Raw genomic sequence first — 20,380 nt, forward strand, 5'->3', positions numbered from 1 at the left:
TGAACATGGGGTCACAACTCCTTAGTTACTGAGCTATATTAACACGAACATTTTTTTGGATGCACTTTACAGTTACCACAAAAACAGTTTTTTTTGGGCATTCAGCCTTTTTGACATTTTATTTTATACTCTGGAGTATTACGCACAAAAAATAATTAAGGTTGGACAAAAATTTAAGATAGTAATTGTCTGAAACAATTAGCTATATTAAACGAGAGATTTTAGCGAATATCAACCCAGCTAGCACATTATAAGTCATTGAGATAAGGTGAAAGGAAGAAATAAAGAAGGCGCTTATCAAGTAAGCTTGTTAATATTATAGGTTTCTTATGGCCAGGCCAACAAACATCCAGACTAATGACAAAATGGATGCCAAACTTTCAGCACTTCTGTAGATGTCGTTTTTATTCAATCATTTCAGAGTATTCATAATAATAATAATTTTAATCATCCCAGGATACTTATACATGTATAGGACAAGTCAAAGAAATATTATTATAGTATTCAATAAGGGATTTATATTTAAGAATAATTTTTACATTATTGGCACTTCTATAACATGAGTAGAAATAACATCATATGGCCATAATTTGAAAATCATTCACATTTATGAACTGATGGCAAAACGACGGTCGTAGGAAATACACATAATTTCACAAGAATAGCGACGTGGAATAATATGAAAATGCCAGAAGGAATCTCTAATAATATTGTATTCATCTGGTTATCAGACCATAATTTAAAATTCATAAATGTTATGTTCTGTGGACCTTGAATAATTTCAGTTTTTCATGCACCTGCCAGCCAAGTTTTTCTACATAACTGGATTTTAAACTGGTAACTACGCCTCCCTCAGTCATCAGTTGCCATGGTGTAATAGTTAGCGTATAGGGCTGCGGATGCCTAGGTCATTCGATCAGTTCACCCCTTTGACAATTTTTTTTCTTTCCGCCGCAAGGATAAAGTACTTGTATCATGCTTTGTATCTTCACCAGCTGGTCGCTTGCAGTTGTTAATTTTTTTCTATTCATGGGAAAATCTGTTATCAGTCGTTAAGCTCTTAAAAATACTCACTGAATTTCTCCGGAAGGCTTTAAATTCATGTCAGGATGAGCACCGTAGCATGTGTAGTACGCTGTTCAGCCACCTTTAGCACTCCAGCAGAAGCGACTTACGTTGTCTGAGGATATTTGATGGCATTCCTTACCTATTCTTCCCTAAATCTTACCCTTGCCTTATATAAGCCCCTTTGCTTATGATAAGTTGCTTATCAATTTTTTCCACAAGAAAACCTTAAGAAACGGATAAGTCTCTTACTTTGTGCTATCTGGGAACAATACGATTGCTCAACCTCACCAATTCTGAGATTGTTTCCAGACATTGACATGGCCACCTTGCCCTAAAAATGATCCCTGCATTTTAAAAAACAGGCATTAAGGGAAGACATGAAGTTCCACTTGCTATGAAATGTTTTAAGTTCACTAAAATATTAGTTTCGAACAGTTTGAAAAACATCGAAAAATCAACTTTTGTGTGGAAAAGGGCATCTCAAACCACTTTAAATTGGAGAGATGAGGAGTAGAAGATGGAGCAAAAGTTATGGGGAGAGCCTGTTTGCATTTCTATGACCTATGTGAAGAAATCCATTTTCCACTTGCACGATCTTCCCCAAAGGCTTCCACCTCATGATATCAGTTGCTCCTTATGTATCGATGGATATTAGCACTGATGGAAACATTGGCACAGCAGCGAGTGTTGACAGAATTGATGGCGTACATACCAGACGGCTCATTGAATCATAAAAAATGCATCATAAATGGATCAAAAGGGGCTTTCATCATATTAAAAATTTTTCATTTACTTAATATTTTGACTAGTGACATTTAATTTTTGCTGTCCTGCGATACATTTTAAATATGTACATGACACACATGTTCATTCTTTTCACCCTGCCATTTTGTGATACCACCTAATGATTGAATAAGACTGCTTGCAGATTCAGAAAATATTGCTTTCTTATTTGTTATGAATTATTTTCCAATCAATGAGACTTCATTTAAATTTAACCTCATTTGTTATTAATAATCGAATTTTCCAGTTTAAAAAAATTGCAGACACTATGACATATGGTTTCCTACCACAGCACCCAAAATTTGGAAAATCCAACATCCCAAATTCGGCATTGCCCAAGTGACAACAGTGCTGGATTTGGGGGGCTCAACTGTATTATGTACTTATGTATTCTTCCACTAAGAATAAAGAGAAGATTTAACAATATCTGCAGGAATAAATGGTCACACAGAACTAGTATTGATAATATATTTCCACAGGCAGATTTCACTGAGATCAAAATGCAACAAAGCAAGAAGCATGTATACAAGAGCTAATGTCATACCTGTAAAGAAAACAGCTGCAAATCCAGATTTTTGCACCGAGTTATCAGAGTTGAAGGTTAGACGGAGGGCATTTCCTTCAGAAGTGATGAGTGGTGGGAGACGAGAACCACAGAAGACACCATGCTTTCTAAAGGTGTCCTCTCCTAGTCGGCTGGACACTTCCACACTATCATACTCACATTCCTGCTGCCAAGACATCACGAACTTCATGTGAATTTGGAAGTAGAGAGGGATAAAAACTGCTTTTAAAATTATACAGCCCAAGGTGGTAGGATTCTTTGAAAAGTCCCATTTAACACCTTTATTGAGACAAGTGAAAGCATGCATAGTATTCTATAAGGCTGTCAAAAATTTTCATCTGATTATAGCAGTTTTTTCTTTCTCATAATAAACAATGCAGAAAAATATTTTTTAATAGGAACAAAAATATCAAAGCAAGCATTGCTGAATAGTATAAGTGTTAGCATGCAGGCTGAAGTGCGAGGGCGTACCCAGGGGGGGGGGGGGGGGCAGTCCCCCTTCCCCCAGAAGCAAAAATAAATTTAGTGCAAAACTAATAGTGAATAAATTTTCTTTACATCCAAGAAAAGTGATGTTAGTATAAAATATGTATTTATTTTTTCAAGCAAATGTTTTTCAAAACTAATAAAGCACTGTTATAATTTTCTTGGGATTTTGCTTTCCACAACCTTCCCTGTGTTACAACTTGAATGACCATGGTTTGCCCCCCTGTGGTTTTGATCCTGGGTACGCCCTTGCTGAAGTATTCAGCTACCTCACCATTACCACTAGGTAACAGTAATGCAAATGGGTGACAGAGTTTATGTTAAAACTAGGAAAAACTTAAATTAACCAGCATTATTTTCACAGTGCAGGTTTGTGTAATGGCATATATGTACAGCAGAATCAACTTTTTTGAGGATTTTTTAATGCACAGCCCAGACTACTGAAGATAAAGTTACAAAATTTTCAGGATATATTTCTTATATGCCAGAAACATTTTCTGAGGTATTTTTCACCCAAATTTGTTAACTTTTCATTCCAATGAGAAAAGCATTGTATTACCTAAGTATATACCAAGGTTCTTTTTCTTTTTTAAATTATTTCCACCATGATCACTCAAGCAAGTGGCATGAATCAATTTAGCAAATGTCCCAAGTGGTGGTGAAGGCATGGTTATCCAATTGAGTTAAGCAGTTTGAACTTAACAGTTTGTGGTATCATCAACATACATGACAGTTGAACTAAATGAAAATTGCTTATGAAGAAAAGAAACAAGAGGGGGCCAAGAATGGTGCCTTGAGGAACACCCATAGAGATACTTTCAGAGGACTTGATGGAATCAATAACTCCTGAGGAGGACATGAGTGAGAAACTGACAAACTTTAATAACTCCTGAAGGAAAGACACAATCTACTTGAGTGAATTTAGACAAAGGAGTTCGGTTTTGAGTATCTCGTGGTCTATGCTATTGAATAGATTTTTAAAATCAAAAGACAAACACAAAGTGTGTTGCTTACTGTCCGTGGGGAATCCAGGATAGTGTCAAAGGGGGGCTAGATGGGGTGCTTAGGGGGGTAACCTACAAGCATTAGAGGGAGAACTGGAGTTAACAAATTTTTTTATCATAAATTTAAGGCTTGTAACAACACTTTAAGGTTGTCTCATTACTAGTTTTCCAAGGAATTTAGTTTTTAAAACAAAAATTTATGTACATTGTTAGCAATTTTACCTAATCCCACATAGCATAAAATATCTTTTAGATATCTAGAAAATATCTTCAATGTCTTGGATAGTTTAAATATCTACTAGATGTCTATAAAATGTCTTGGATATTTTAAATATCTATTACATGCCTCAAATATATCGTTTTTGAGTGGAGACTTTTTGTATATGTCCAGTGAAATTAGCCAAAAAGCGCTCAAATCTTGAAAAAAAAACTGCAACTGCTATATATATACTGCTTCTTTTATATCTTTTTGGTGGATGGGTAGATATAAATGTATTCACATGAGTATGATGATCCTTTATACGGCACGTTTCTATAAAGTATTACGTTTTTTTCCTGATTACGTAAGGCCCAAAAGGGTTTCTCTCTTCTGTATGTATTTGAAAACTGATCAAAATTACCATGTTATCTAACGTAAATTGGATACCCCAAGGAGGGCTATAGCCCCTTCCCCCCCATTGCCCCTCTCTAGATCTGCCACTGCTTAGAGTTCAGTATGTCCACTATGTTATTTAAAAACTGAAAAATAGCAGTGCTAGTGGACAAATCCTCTAAAACCATGTAGGGAATCAAAAATATGTGATATTGATAGACCAGGGATGCTTATTTAACTGTATACATATGACCTTTTCAATTATCTTTGAAAATATGGGCAGGATAACAATGATCAAAATATTCAAAAGGGCAACCTTGTTTGGGGATTGGAATAACTGTGAGGTGGGAAAGAAGCTTGAGCTAAATGAGAGATTAATGATATCAGCTAGAGGGGAGTAATCACATAAGAAAAATCAATAAAAATAGCATTGGTAATGCCATTAGCCCCAGTTGAAGAGGGAGTACTATGAGGACTGATAGTTCTTTTCACTTCATAAGAATCAGTAGAAAGAAAAAAAAAATGAACGAGGTAAGCCCATCTAAAGAATGGGTTGAGTTGCCTTTTTTTAAGGAGACAAGTGATAAAATTGATTGAATAAGTGAGCAATATCTTTACCGTTATCTTCGAGCTTACACCCAATACTGATATTGACACTATAAGAACAGGAGGAGGATTGGGCGTTCTCCATAATTACTTTCCTAGTATCTCTAAAAATATTGGTGAATTTATGAAGTCATTTACCAATTAAAGATTTTTTCACAAATAAAAAAGAATTTGAAATCCTTCACGACAATGAGACATTTAATGTGGCAGTAAGGAGATCACTCCATACTTTCATACATGCATTATCAGTTTAGCTAAAAAAAAAAAATAAAGTCATACCATCAATACCATAAGCCTTAAAATTAACAAAAATGTAGTATAAATTTCAGAGTAAACTTACATTATTTCCTTCAAGATCAAAGTGAGTGAAATTAAGAGTTATTCTGTACTGTGGAGGAGCTATTATTTCCCAAATGCAATTTTTATTTCCAGGGTACATCTCTGGGAAGGATGGACTGGTAATGGTCCCATTTGAAGCATCAAAAATTCCACCACAAGCATCTGTAAAAAATTCAATCAACAACCAAAAATTATTTCCTGGCACAAATAAGAGTAAAATAGAAATAATGACATATTGTCAACATGATTCCTGAAGTTTTAGCTCCATTCAATTATATCCCATTAATGGGACAAACAAGTGAGACAGAATAAGCAAGGATAAGCAGCAAGGTGTGCAAATACCTCAAAATTAAAAAAATAATATAATTCAATTCACAATAAAATAGAGCTTTGTCACTGTTAAGAGACATGAAAGTGAATGAAAAACCTGAAGACTCCCCATACAAGTCTGGTGAACATCAGAGACTGTGCTCATACCCAACTGGTTTAAGGATTTTACTGAGGCAGGGAGATGTAGTTGAATGACATCATGATTTTGAAAAAGAGAGATGGCAATTTTCCACATTGTTATTTGACAATGTATGACGTATTTTGACCATCAGGTCATTCTCAAGTACAATGAGAAATTGTTGAAATAAGGAGCTGTATTTATATATGTATTATAAGGAGCTGTATTTATATGCTTTCTTTGTTCGGATGAGTGGGAGAGGAAAGTTGAGGAAGGTGGGTGAGATGTGTCATTGGGCAGTGCTCTGGGGGAATGGGATGACAAGGAGTGGAGAGTGACCCATGAATGTTTGTTCGTTTGTTGAAGAAAAGCCCCCTTCTTCCACAATTTCCAATTTTTCGAGTGGGTCAAGTCTCTGGCCTTTCCTCTCCACATGGACAATCATGAAATAAATTTGTGGAAAATTGCCATCTCTCTTTTTCATTAAATCTTGATTAAGGATCTGCCCATTTTTTGGCTGCTAGTAATCCTAGCCCAGCAATCGCAATTCTGCATCAAAAAACCTCTTCAAAGGGATGTAACACCTAATTTTGAGTGGTTTGTTTTGGTTTTTGGTGTGACGTAATACAAGCAATAATAAGCAGCAGAGGTGGAGTGAGTTAATTAATAATTAATTGTTGTGATTGTTGACGGCGCGGGAGGAAGTGAAAAGTGGGGACTCGGATTGTGATAGTTATGGCGGACGGGTGTTCCCTCGCTCCCGAGTATGTATTATTTAAAGTGAAATAAAATGTTTGAAAGTAACGTGGAAACGAAGTGAAATTAATTGAAGCGTTACATTTTGGCGCCGCAACGTGTAGGGCACGACTTCTCGAGAGGATCGAGACCACGGAACGCCTTGAGGAACGAGTCGCGTCGTAGAGAGCGGGAATTCAAGATGGCGGGAGTGAAAAAATTTTACGAACTGAAAAAGGTGGATTTACAAAGTTTGTTGAGGGATCGGGGATCGACGACCCAAGGGGCGAAATTTGAGCTGCAGGAGCGTTTAAAGCCACTTTTGATAAAAGAAGGGGTAGATATAGAGACACATGAGTTTGAGATGGAGACGCAGGACCAAGGATACAGTGACCTACGGGTGCTACTAAGACAGATGCTAGAAGAACAGAAGAGTCGAAATAGAAAATGGGAAGAAGAACGGGAGAGTCGAGATAGAAAATGGGAAGCAGAACGGGAGAGGCGAGATAGTAAACAAGAAGAAAGAGACAAAAAGTTGGAGGAGACAATGAAAAGCATCAACGAAGGGCTAGCGGCGTTTCGGCGAGAATGTGAGGGGAGAAAGGAAAAACAAGTGGAGGAAGTGCCCGGGAAGATGGCGGACGAGATAGGACAAGAATCCACCTCAAAGGCAGCTGGGCTAGATGAGGAAGCAGTCCAACGCATCGTGCGTGAGAGGGACGCGAGACCCGGCGTCACAATGACATCCGCGGTACAGTTGAAGGTCCCGACGTTCGATGGGAGGCATACATCAGGACCCCGTGAGGAGAGTGCGTGGAGGACGTCGGGAGGTGCGTTCCAGCACAACCAGCAGCACGGATGGGACTCGAGGAAGTCGCAGCAGCAGGAGTGGCAGGCGTCGAGCCAGCAGAGAGAGGGACGACGAGACAATGACTTTCTCGGCGATGGATACTTTCACCGGCCGGGCGAGAGATCAGCTGATCAGCGGCCTGCACTAAACAATGTAGCGGAGGCGCGCCAACCGGAGCGACAGCACCTTGTCAATTCCATGATGGCGGAAGGAAGCAGTCACATAACCGAGCTTGGATCGGCGGGAGAAGGTGACTCTGACAATGAGAGGATCGCGAGAATATTTAGGATACGTGAAGGTAACGTAAGAAGGGACGAAGGTCGGGTGGAGAGAAGAAGGAGGAAGGAGAAAAGGAGGAGAGTAAAATTTAAAATGGGGCAATTAGATAGGTGGCGAGAGTGGTTACACCCTGGAGAGACGGTGGAAGGGTGATGTGACAGGAGAAAAGTGAGGGTAAATACATGTGTAATAATTTGATATGGGTGATTGCAGGAGTGTTTGTTGATTGTTTATTAAGTGCATGGTTGGTATTTATATGCTTGGAATGAATGATGACAGTGATGAATGAATGAGTAAAGTGAATGGAGAAGGGGAGTGATAAGTAAGAGAAGTGTGACAGATGGAATAATGAAATGCCGGTGTGTGAAGTGGAGTGAACTGTGTTTGTGTGATGGAAAAGGGGAAGTTCAAAACTGAAGGCGTTGGGGCCACGCCCATAACCCATAATACTTTGTTTTGAAGGCTTTGAAAAAGAAAATTGCATGTCATTCCATTTTCTTTTCCAATGGGGCAAATGTAACACCTAATTTTGAGTGGTTTGTTTTGGTTTTTGGTGTGACGTAATACAAGCAATAATAAGCAGCAGAGGTGGAGTGAGTTAATTAATAATTAATTGTTGTGATTGTTGACGGCGCGGGAGGAAGTGAAAAGTGGGGACTCGGATTGTGATAGTTATGGCGGACGGGTGTTCCCTCGCTCCCGAGTATGTATTATTTAAAGTGAAATAAAATGTTTGAAAGTAACGTGAAAACGAAGTGAAATTAATTGAAGCGTTACAGGGAGCACCTTTGATGTTTTCCTTGAGATGATGGTATTACTCAGTAGAAACACAGAGTAATGCGGAGCATCAAATTTAAATAAAGCCTGAATCACACAATCATTTTTTTCATCACTTTTGAGTGCTCACTCCAGCAATCACTCAAGTGATCTTTCAGAAATGATCATCGCACGCGAATGTTTTTCCCGATAGCTCCAGTGATGAGGATTCCCATCACTTTTTACACTACCAGGCATGTCGCTTTTTCCATCGCCGAAATCGTCCCTGAAACCGCTTATCAGCCAATCAGAATGCAATACCATAATGAGCAATTGCAGTTCAACATTTGACAATCACAGGAACAACATAGATAAACATGAACAACTAGCTGTGAGGACCCCGAAAAGTAATGGAAGGAGTGAAGGAAAGAGTGGCAGAAATACGTGACTGCAACATTTAAAAAATTAATGCACCGAGCAATCACTTTCCCGGCCCCGAAAAGCAATTGCTCCAGTGAGCACTAAGAGGGACAAAAAAATGAACGTGTGATTCAGGCTTAAGAGTGCATTACTCCAGGTGAACATACTATTTCTCACTAATATATTCTAGTTTGTTGCCACTGCATTTAGTCCCCAGGCGATTATGTATTACCTTCACAGTTCTTCCCATCTGAGTGAAGCTCAAAACCTATCTTGCAGGCGCACTCATAGCCTCCCAGAGTGTTGATACAATGGTGCTGGCAACCATGATTCATGAGTGCACACTCGTCGAATTCTGTTCCACAAGATGTCATTGGTTTCCCAGCATTCAGGGAGAGGAATTGAGGCACAAGAACAATGTTGTTCCATTGGCGTTGGCATGTGAGGGAGAAAAAGTTGATATGATTAGTTGACAGCATACTAACCTATTAATGCAAGACATCACTCAGTGATTCCTCCCAAAGGTTGGTTTGGTTTGAATAGGTGAGGGAGGTACTCACCACAGACTAAGCCACAGTTATGTGGATTTCACACATCTTTAGACTCCATAACACAAAACATTTTGGGAGGAAAAAATTCTTGGAAAAAATACAGAAAATGGCCAAAGAATCCTTTTATAAATACAAGACATGGGCAATTGCAGAGAAAGATTGACAAAGATCATGTGGTGTTAAGAACTTCAGGGAATTAATGAGTCAGCTAATGAATAACAGGTAAAGCTATGCATTTACAAACTTGCCAAACTATTCTATCTTCACACTATAAGCAGGCAGTTACATTATTACTAACATGTACCAACAGTACAACAGGAGCTATGTTTCATGTGTTTGGAATCTATGTCTCACATTTTTAGCTTATGAATTTCATAAAATTTTCAGGAACACTAAATTAAGAGTAGGGAGGAAAAAAAGATAATTATCAAGCACATTACCCTTCATGAAAGCAGCCGAGAACCCAGCCTTTTGGACGGACCCGTCTGAAACAAATTTAACCAGAAGTTTGTTGCTGGTAGAGCGGATATCAGGAGGCACTTTGTAGCCACAGAAGACTCCAATCAATGGACTATTGGAGTCATGCCCATCTCTCACTTCGAGATAATCATAGACACAATTGTCATGATTCTCTATCTGAAAGTTAATAAAAATATGGTAAGAATATAAGTAGTTCTATGCGATGAACATGATGACTCAACCTAATATAAATGTTGAGAATCATTTCAAATGAATTTCATGACAGACAATGAGTTTAAAATGTCAATCAATACATAAGACACACAAGTTGTTGATCTAATAACAAGGATATTAAGGAGAAAAATGAAAATATTGATATTTCAAGCAATAAGTAACAACTAAGTTTCAAGACTCGATGAAAACAGATAATTTGAAATCAGAATCTCCCTTTCACAAGTTCTTTTATCATAGCACTCACCTCAAAGGATTGAAACTTCAAGGCTACTTGGAATTCCAAAGGCACTGTTACTTTCCACACACACTCCTTGCCTGGCTGGTAGTCTTCGGGATAGTTAGGAGATTCTAAATGACCATTTTCCATGTCCAACTCACCTCCACACACCGCTGTAAGTAAAAAAATAAATAGAGATTAACCAACTGATAGTGATGGGCACTGTGAGAGTGAGTCTGTTCAAGTGCGCGACTTAGCAGATTGAGCTGTGAGGCAAGGGAGTCTTATTTAGTGAGTTGCAACTCCCTCTGCACACGACTCGCTCCGCGCGCACTGTGCACTGGGATTGTGCAAGGTGAAATCAGACTCCCAGCGCTTAGAACTTTCTCAGCCTACGCTGTGGGTGTTAGATCGTGAGTGGTGGAAGTTGGACTCCATGTGCACATGACTCCTTCCATGTACATTTTCCGTTTTGTGGCTCATTGCACATTTGGCGGGTCAAAGGGAGCACATGGCACTTTTCGTGGGTAGCTCATAGCTCACCTTTTCACGTCGCTTGAAAGATTCTCCTGTCTCATTTACTGGGTATTACTCTAAAGAATCTCTTATGACCATTATCGTAATTCTCTCCCCTGCATTTTACATGCATCGCGAAAGATAAAGGGTTGAAGATGCTCATGTAATAGTTTTCGTCAAATGCAACTTTATGAAAATAATACAAGACAAAAATGAAAATTTATTCCAACACAAACATCTAAGATTAATTGAGGAAATTAATTATAAATTGTTAACATGATCATGTAGTTTCGGAGAGAATATTTTGTTTCAACAGATTTTTTTAAATTGTCGTCATCTCTAAGCACAGGAGACGGAATACGTTTTCCATCTTCCATGAAAGATATAACGTATCGGCAGAAATGGTTCCTCAGTCAAATCACCTGTTGAACATATTGGCTATGCAATTGAATACAATTTTTCAAATTGTGATCTAGGGAATCTTGCATTTTAAATGTTCGTTCAGAAATCCCCCCTCACCACCTTCCCCTCTTCCCTTTTCCTCCACTCCACTCTTCCCCCTCCCCTCAACCCAGAAACGCTTTGCTTAGTCGCACTGTGCAAGGGGCTCTCTGGAGTGCGATGTGAGTGGTGAGGCAGCTCCACAAAAAGAGTAGTTTATGCCATCAATACAACATGATATGGAATAGTGCCATACATAATTGCATAGGTTGATCTAGGGAGGGGGGGGGGCACAGGGGACGATTGAGGCTCTGTAATAGGGGGCACGTGCCCCCTATTACAGAGCCTCAATCGTTTAATTCAATATGAATACCTATCATATCAAAATGAAGAGAATATTTTCTACAGCAATTGCTGCATTTTGTTTTTAATCTCAAATATGAGAAGACCTGTGGGAACCTACTGCCCCCCCCCCAGAAAAAATTCTGGATCCGCCCCTGCATAATTGTCTTTGTCTACTACATGTTAATGTTGAGAAATCACATGAACATGAAAAAATGTGAGATCACATTTTTCAACTTACAAATTTTATATCCCAATACCTTGACACTTGTTTACTCCAGAGAGAGGTTTGTACAGTGAAAAGTAGAAGGCACAATTATTCCTAAATTAACTTTGCCCATACTTTCCTTTTTTGTGAGAACGCATAATCGAACCAATTCATTTTGGTAGGTATCTTCCCATAATAATACACCTAAGATGGTGACCCTGTGGACTTTGCATAGAAAATTCCATCTTTATTAAATTTTTAAAGCCTTCCCAAGGAAAAAGATTCAGGAGTGATTGATAAGAGTGCAACCACAAATGCGATGGAATTCCCACCTGAATGTGACCATTACATAGCGGCTCAAATGTAAGTGCTCAATCATTCTTTTAAAGCCATCCTTTTGGCCACTATTTGAGTGACTATGGGTGCGGTCCAATGAATGCTACTTTCGCTACCAGACGCTACTGACAGAAGTGCTCCGGAGCTCCGGTCCATAGGCGCTACGTTCGCTACGAGAATTTCTTTTCGGACCGGTCAGGAGCGAAGTCAAAATGGCAGAAATGAACGAGGGCGGGCAAACTGGGATTATGAAATCGAAGAGATGGTTTTAAATGCGAATTGAGGCGATTATGGTCATTGAATAGTAATAAATGTGTTTGAATATCATTTAATTGAATTTTATTTTCCAGTATCGAGGCTCCACAAAGTAAAGCAAGAAACTTTGGACCGTATTTCTCACACCTACCCTCGCCTACCCTTTGTAATTGAAACTCATTACCCTAGTAAAGGAAAAAGTAGGTACTCTACCGTTTTCTCACTTGAAACATATTAACTTATTATGGCTAACAACTATTATAAAACATTAATCCATTACATTTTTATCCTATTTTTCTTCAGATTTTAATTTATGGCATGAGTTGATGTGTCGATATATGTTCTTACAATCCTTTCTTATAGTGCATGTCCCTTTTAATAATTTTTTGTTGCCTTTTGAATGTAAAGGTTACTTCCAGAGACATTTATGAGTTCATTTTGGGGGAGATATGAGAATGTCTACGGAGATACAGTGCTTGCTATGTATTTACTTAAATCACAATTAAATTTACATCTATTTACTATGTGAGCCTACTCCATTACTTCGTAGTCACCTTTACAGAAAGAAGGCGTCCACATTCAGCGTCCAACAACTGCAATGTTAGTAAGCTCTCCATTGCCTCAGTGAATTCCCTTCGAATTTCCGCCATAAAATGACTCGCTCCTCCGCGACCCAAGTTTTCAGGGGAGCGTCTGGAGCGAGGCGGGAAATGGGTGTGTGACGTTTTCCGTGATGTCACACCTTAACCTGTAGCGCTCCGTAGCGAATAACGGACCGCCTGGGAGCTCGTCTGTGGCGCTACGAAGCATTGGTAGCGTTCAACGGACCGCACCCTATGTATTTGTCACAGACAAGCGGGAGTTCAAATATTAGTGTTAAGAGGCCAACGATGTGTTGCTCAGCAATTCAAAATCTCAGTGCTCAAGAAACTATTTCAACACTTGATGGTTTAGAATATACTATGCAGCAGTCCGTTCCCATGCTGAGGGAGAGCTCAGAGTTGTCACAACCCCTGAATGTACCCACTCCTATTCATTGGAGATTTCCTATGCATATGAAAGAAGGCAGAGCATAAAAACTCACTGCCACAATGCTCTACTCCATAAACCACTGAATGCTTAGACCAGGAGTTGGCTTTAAATTGTGGACTCCAAAAATGGAAATAAAAGTTACTGCTATAATTTAAACACTGATGGAAAAATATTCTGCAAAAAATTAATATTACTTTGACTTACTCACCCTCATAACTGGCCGTGAATCCTCGGTGCCCATTCTGTCGATTGGACGTGATGTATGTGACTAGCATTCTTGATCCCGTTGATACAATTGGCTCGTGTATTCTCCCACTGCCACAGAATCGACCTTAGGAATATTAGAATATTAAAATATTGGAGTATTGAATGAGAAGAATGTTTTCATGAGTGAGTGGAGGAGAAAAAGAATTGGAAGAATATAGAATTAAATAATGATATGCTTGACATGATGGCTGGGAAAATGGCTAGGGGATTATTGGTAAGTGGTATTTAAAGGCCATAAGGGAAGGAGCACATATATCTAAGTACAATTAGACTTAAATGCAGATCTGCAAATGATTTACAAAAAAAAACCAGGAGGAAAAATAAAATGTAATAAACGTAAATTTCATATATGTATGTACAATAATTATGTAATGTGCATGATATGTTCTCTACTTTTAATATTTAACATCAGAGGTTGCATTCATTGAAAGCAGATATTAAATTTCATATAAATTTTTAACAATTAATTAATAGTTGATATTAATCATTGCATTTTCCTGTATATCTAAGGCCAACCAGCCACATTGGTAATGGGCACCGTCTCCAATTTAGATTGGTTTCAAGTGTCAAAATGACATCATTATCAAAAATTAAATATTCCACACCAAAGATATGTAATCAATTAGCAATTTCAAAAAATTTTCTGATAACAGTAGACCATTCTAATATATCCCCCGATTACTTTGCCTCAGTTCCCAACGTCTCCCATATCCCAATTTCTGCAACTGTCCCCCACTTCTCCCTAGAGGATCTAATTCACATCCTGGACAAGCCCACTTATCCATAACTACACACAGAATTTTAATTCAGTTTTCTGTTCCAATCAAGCACTATGGACACCGCTACTGTGCAGTTACATACTCACCAATCACAGACGACTTGTGCCAGTATCCATCTCGTATTTCAAGGTAGTCTGAGCGGCAGTTGTCTGACTTGAACAGGTCCAGCTCCGTGATGTTCAATACAATCCTCTCCCCATGCGTGGCTGTGATCCTCCATTCGCATTTCTCCCCATCACTTGGCGGACTTGAGTTGGGGTATCGTGGAGATGAGAATGTGGCAGCATTGTCCTGGTAGGTGCGTCCACAACCTGTAATCCAAAGGGTGATATTTACTTGGGGTGACACCAATACACAATGTGAATGATTAAAATGGTGGCAGGGGGTGTCGAAGTAATCACGGTAAAAATTTGCCATGCAAGAGATAGTTTGTAAATTAAAAAAAGCCACTTATGATTTGAAACAGTCAGCAAGAAGCTGGAGTGAGATGGTTACTGAAGTGTTACTAAACCTAGGCTTCATATTTCATGGTAGGACAAAGCATATATCCGCAAAAGGTCATTTTGTCTGACAGTGTTACAAAAGAGGTAAAGAGGAAGTGAAATACATGTCTCCTTCTGAAGTGCCTGCAGGCATTTTGATGAAACCATTAAAGAGAGTCAAGCATGTCAAATGTGTGCAATAATATTAAGCCTCACTCACGGAAACATTTGTACAGTAGATTCGTCTGTGCCACATCTCCTTCACTTAGCTTGAGTCTCTGGCCGATTTCAATTTTCCGCCGATTTCCCCGCTCTTCGATGGGAAGGATGGTGTCCAGGTAGGTGCTCTTCATAGGCCAGGTGAAAAGGACATAAGAGGGAAAAAAATTACAAAATTTATGTAAACCCAAGGTGTTAAGTTCATAATTGTGGAAAAGCGGAACTAGACAATTAATTTTGTCACGTCCCACACAGCAGATGATGTACCAGGAATAATCTCTAATGCTTTTGCCTACTTGCATGTTAATGATGCATACATGGGAAGCTGAGAGTTGCATTAAACAGTTCTTGCATATTATGATTAATACAAATTCTTAGATAAAGCCAGATGGTCGTAGGTACTGTGCATGTCATTTAACCCTTAAACTGCGGGAACGTTTTGTATTTCTGGAATGGCCAGGGAGAGTTAAGCTGCATTTGGGCTCTACCCGGGAGGCAATAAAAATTTTGAGGAACCGAAGAAGGTAGTAGAGAAATGGTTAAACGTTTAAAAACGTTAAATTCGTGCGTAGGTTTCCGCGGCGTTGTTCACGATGACTGCTAATTTTTGGGTTCTCCAGCCGCGTCTGTCGTTTATGGTTGACAACAGTTTCGAAAGCCATCCTGCTTTCGTCTTCAGGTCGAAGGTGAGAAGTTTTCATTTTTTGCCGTCTTATATAGCACTGGCCGATCTCCCCCTGTGCGCCGATTGCTCAGAACTCTCCGCAAGACGGCAAAAAATGAAAACTTCTCGCCTTCGACCTGAAGACGAGAGCGGGATGGCTTTCGAAACTGTTGTCAACCATAAACGACAGACGCGGCTGGAGAACCCGAAAATTAGCAGTCATCGTTTAAAAACGTTTTTCTGCAATCACAGAATAAAACATATAAAAAACGTTCCTGCAGTCTAAAGGCCGTTTTACACGGAATTGCGCAGGTTAGAGCTGCATTAATTTCTAAAAGGGCGTGGAATTGCGCGAATGCATGAACGAAATTAGAACAGGGGCTATTTTGCCGTCTCGCATCCACGCATTCTCGCATGTGTTCTAGCAATTCACCGCTTTACACGACGCAATTTTGATTGCACCTTCACACGTACGTCAGACTGCGCAATTCCGTGTACCGTGTAAAACGGCCTTAAGGCTGTGGTGTAGGCAGGAAATTCGTTTGAGGGGGGGGGGGGGGTCAAAAACCAGGGGGGGAAATTAAAAAAATAGGGAACTAAGTACATAAAGGGGTTTAAACTAATTTTAGCACTTTTCATAATCGAAAAAACTTCATTTGTTAAAAAAGTATTTCGTTAATGCGTGATTTTTCAATATTTTGTTTCCTTTAATTAAGGAAAACAATTGTGCTTCTATATTTCGGGGGGTCCGGACCCCCCTGGCTAAGCCACTGCTCTAAGGGTTAAACATTTGCACTCCCAAAAATATCTCATACCCATACAGTAAATGGGTATAATTCAGGGGTCGGAAACCTACAGCTCACGAGCCGCATGCCGCTCTTTTGGTGTCAAATTGCGGCCTTCAGGCCAGATCCAGGCGCAAAAAAGTAATCATATCATTTTATTTTCAAAAATCAAAAAATATTGCAAAAAGGATAAAAGCCATATCGTAAAGTGGATACCCATACCCCCACTACTCGGGTTGTTGTTATTCCCAAACGGACTCGTTCAGTCGTCCGTCATTCTGTCACCTACTGACTCATTCGTAACAGTACCCGGAATTTTTATATGCCATTGGTTTTTAAGCTCTAAAAATATCACATTCAATACACAAGAGCAATGACGTTATAAGTTCTTGCTGATACTTAAGTCTTGTCCCTTAGTCCTTAAGTATTTGTATTTATTTTGAAATGTATCCAGAGAGAGTCCTTCCTACCTCTCGGGTTATTTTTGAGGGGGGCGCCAGAATGTTGTTCACTTACACTAAAAAAATGTTTACAACCAGCCTTGGTCTAGATATAAAGAAAAGTCAGGGGAAAGAGGAAATACTTGGGGATTTTTGGCAAGAGAATAAAATATAAAGTATCAAAGGTATTAAATACGGATAATGTATCATGCCAAAATTTAGGTGACCAGCGCGAATTACATTCGCGGCAAGCAAGCTCCGAGCTGTCCGTCTCCGACTAGTACGGCGATTAAAAGGCTTACGATGCGACCTTTTGAATTTCCCTCGCACCCATGGAAGGAAACGGATTTTCTCGCACACCGATAGCGGCGGCGAAATATTTGTCTTACTAAGGGATGCTTTTTTCCCCCAAAGTAAATCCATTCCAAACTTCTTTGCTCAACCAACTATAGTTTCCACGGGGTCAATAGAACGCTATATCGGAGAAGGAGGATTAGGAGGAATGCATTTTGGGAATAAGGGTATGAAACCCTTTACCCTCCTCCACCACTAGCTACGGCCTTGCGTAATTAAAAAAAATAATTTTTAAGGTCCATTATTGCAGGCAGCACATTAGAGGAAAACGGATACCGCAATAATATCATCAGGAAGAGAATTGCGTTGGCAAAGGAGGCGTTCATGAACAGCAATAAGCTTATGACAGGATCGTTATGTAATGGTTTATAGAAACGGTTAGTGATGAATCTGATCGGGAGTGTACTTAACGGTGCGGAAACGTGGACACTCAGGACGGAGGGTGAGAAAGGACTTCGTTTGAGATGTGGGAGTGGAGAAGAATGGAGGAGGTGAATTGGACAGGGATGATGAGGAACGACGGCACGTGCGGCACATGCCGGATGAGCAGAAGTACCTTTTAGATGAGATACGGAGGAGACAGAGAGTATGAATGGATGAAGTGCTTTGTGGGGAGTGGATGAAAACAGTGTCAGATGGTAGAATGTTAGGTAAACGAGGGAGGGGAAAGAAGAGAATAGAATTATGAGAAGCATGGATGGGCTTACCTTGGAGAACGTCGTCTTAGCGTAGTGCATGATTGAGTCGTAGTCATAGGGAAGTCCTAAGGAATTCACCTCCTCCTCCGTCAGCTTGTTGAAGTTGTACTCCTGGCCTTGCGGTTATAGAGGGTGGAGTCGATTTGTACAGGGTTCGGAGAAGGTTCGGAAGAGTATGGAAAAGGGGTATGGGAGGTAGAGGTAACGGTGGACAGGGATACCGGACCGTTGGGGAAAAGAAAAATTAATAGGTATTAAATATGAAATACTGAAAATTTATTTGACATAAGTTACACATATCTATGTTTCCTATCGACTAAGAGTCGCTCACAGGTTAAATTACGACATTTAACTATGCAGTAAATATTGTAAAAAAATACACTTCACATGTATTTAATTAATTCATCTATTTATTACAATTCAGGTATACCACATGGTAAATATTGATTACCTGTGGAATAAGCCCATTCTATATTAATCCCAGTTCCAAAATTTTAGCAACAACATTCCTATATCTAATGAAACAAAAATGTAGTAAACATCAAATCGGCAATTTTATTAGGTTCACGAAGAAAACTTCATTTTCAACGATTACACATAAGGAGCAAGTCGTTACATATAGCTAAATTTCGGTCAAAGTATAGAAAAATACCTGATGGATTCAATCGAAAGACCGCAAAAATAATCGAAAGAATCCCGTCCTTAAGCATTTCCAAGAAGATGGAAGCGCCGTTGTCAAACTCTCCCCTCGACTTCACAAATTTGTTCAATTGCCTAGTCTTTGCGAATTATTCCGTTCGCATTTTTCAAAATTTTCTTTTAAGGTTAAAAATGCTCTTGGGCTAATCCATTGTCGTTGAATAAGCCTTGAAGGTCAAGTGAAAGGGAAGAACGACAAAGACAGGCCTCAGATGAGACACACAGAGCAGGTGGTGAAGGATGTACATCTAACCACTCGTTGGGAACACATATAAAGAATATTTTTGTCATAGACCCGAAGAAGTTAGGATTTTTCAAGTGTATTGTGGGAAGATTTTCGGATGAGAAAGTAAATGAAAGGTGCTATTTCGCACTCCTCCGACCGCACCTTGAATATGCAGCGAGCATATGGGATCCGGTGCAGAAAGACTTAATCCGCGAAATGAATGAAAATACAAAGGAAGGCTGCGCGGCTCGTCAAAAACCGCTACGGGCGTAGGGACAGCGTTACCCAGATGTTGAGCGAATTAGTCTGGGAGCCGCTGGAAACTCGGAGGCTGCGCGAAAAATTGCTTGAAAATTTGAGAATAGATATCTTTAGGAGCGACACGGAGAACATCATCTCAGAGCCCCACTGTATTTCCAGGTCCGACAAAAGCGATGAATTAAGACAGATATTTTTCCGAACGGATAGGTATGCGAACTCGTTTTTCTGCGAAACATAAAGGACTTGAATAAATGGGAGTCGTAAAGGCCGTTTTACACGGGGCACGGAATTGCGCAGGTTAGAGCTGAATTAATTTCTAAAATGGCGTGGAATTGCGCGAATGCATGAACGAAATTAGAACCGGGGCTATTTTGCCGTCTCGCATCCACGCATTCTCGCATGTGTTCTAGCAATTCTCCGCTTTACATGACGCAATTTTGATTGCGCCTTCGCACGTATGTCAGATTGTGCAATTCCATGTACCGTGTAAAACGGCCTTAATTGTGTTTGAGCATTTGATTTTAATACGTAGAGGCTGGTGTCATGAAACCCCCTGCCACATGCCGTTTTTAGGCGTCTTGCGGGGTAACATGTAGATGTAGATGATAATGATTACGTAGGCGTTAAAATATTAGCTTTACGGGCATTGAGTGGGGAGCTGCATCAAACCAATGTACGGATTGGTGACTGTCCATGATGACTAGTCGATGAAATCATTAAAAGGCATTAAAAATGTTACACAAGGTGATGAGAAATATAAAGGAAAGCGGTCGTACTACAAAGGAAATGGCGTATAAGACCTTAATCAGACCGATTTTAGAATATTCACCACCAGTGTGGGGTCCGAATGAAAAGGGACAAACAAAATCTATTGAGAAAGTACGATGAGAGGCAATAAGGTACTTAACGGGAAAATATAAAAGACTGAGAGTGCCACTAAAATTCTACAAGAACTGGGATGGGACTCACTAGGACGGAAAAGAA

At 39.6% G+C, this 20,380-nt stretch overlaps 1 protein-coding gene across 1 annotated transcript in view; it reads right to left on the reverse strand.

The window, feature by feature from the left end:
* The window catches only part of LOC124161369 (bone morphogenetic protein 1), a 339,468-nt gene that overhangs the window by 10,001 nt on the left and 309,087 nt on the right, over nucleotides 1-20,380 (reverse strand). The window contains exons 5-13 of the mRNA XM_046537683.1: nucleotides 18,220-18,326; nucleotides 15,271-15,397; nucleotides 14,655-14,879; nucleotides 13,731-13,853; nucleotides 10,420-10,565; nucleotides 9,923-10,118; nucleotides 9,164-9,286; nucleotides 5,445-5,605; nucleotides 2,396-2,582 (exon numbers count right to left, since the gene is read on the reverse strand). Of these exons, the coding sequence (XP_046393639.1) occupies nucleotides 2,396-2,582; nucleotides 5,445-5,605; nucleotides 9,164-9,286; nucleotides 9,923-10,118; nucleotides 10,420-10,565; nucleotides 13,731-13,853; nucleotides 14,655-14,879; nucleotides 15,271-15,397; nucleotides 18,220-18,326 (1,395 nt within the window). The remainder of the gene's footprint in view (nucleotides 1-2,395; nucleotides 2,583-5,444; nucleotides 5,606-9,163; nucleotides 9,287-9,922; nucleotides 10,119-10,419; nucleotides 10,566-13,730; nucleotides 13,854-14,654; nucleotides 14,880-15,270; nucleotides 15,398-18,219; nucleotides 18,327-20,380) is intronic.

Source organism: Ischnura elegans, chromosome 6 (genome assembly GCF_921293095.1).
Source record: "Ischnura elegans chromosome 6, ioIscEleg1.1, whole genome shotgun sequence".
In the NCBI taxonomy this organism is placed as follows: domain Eukaryota; kingdom Metazoa; phylum Arthropoda; class Insecta; order Odonata; family Coenagrionidae; genus Ischnura; species Ischnura elegans.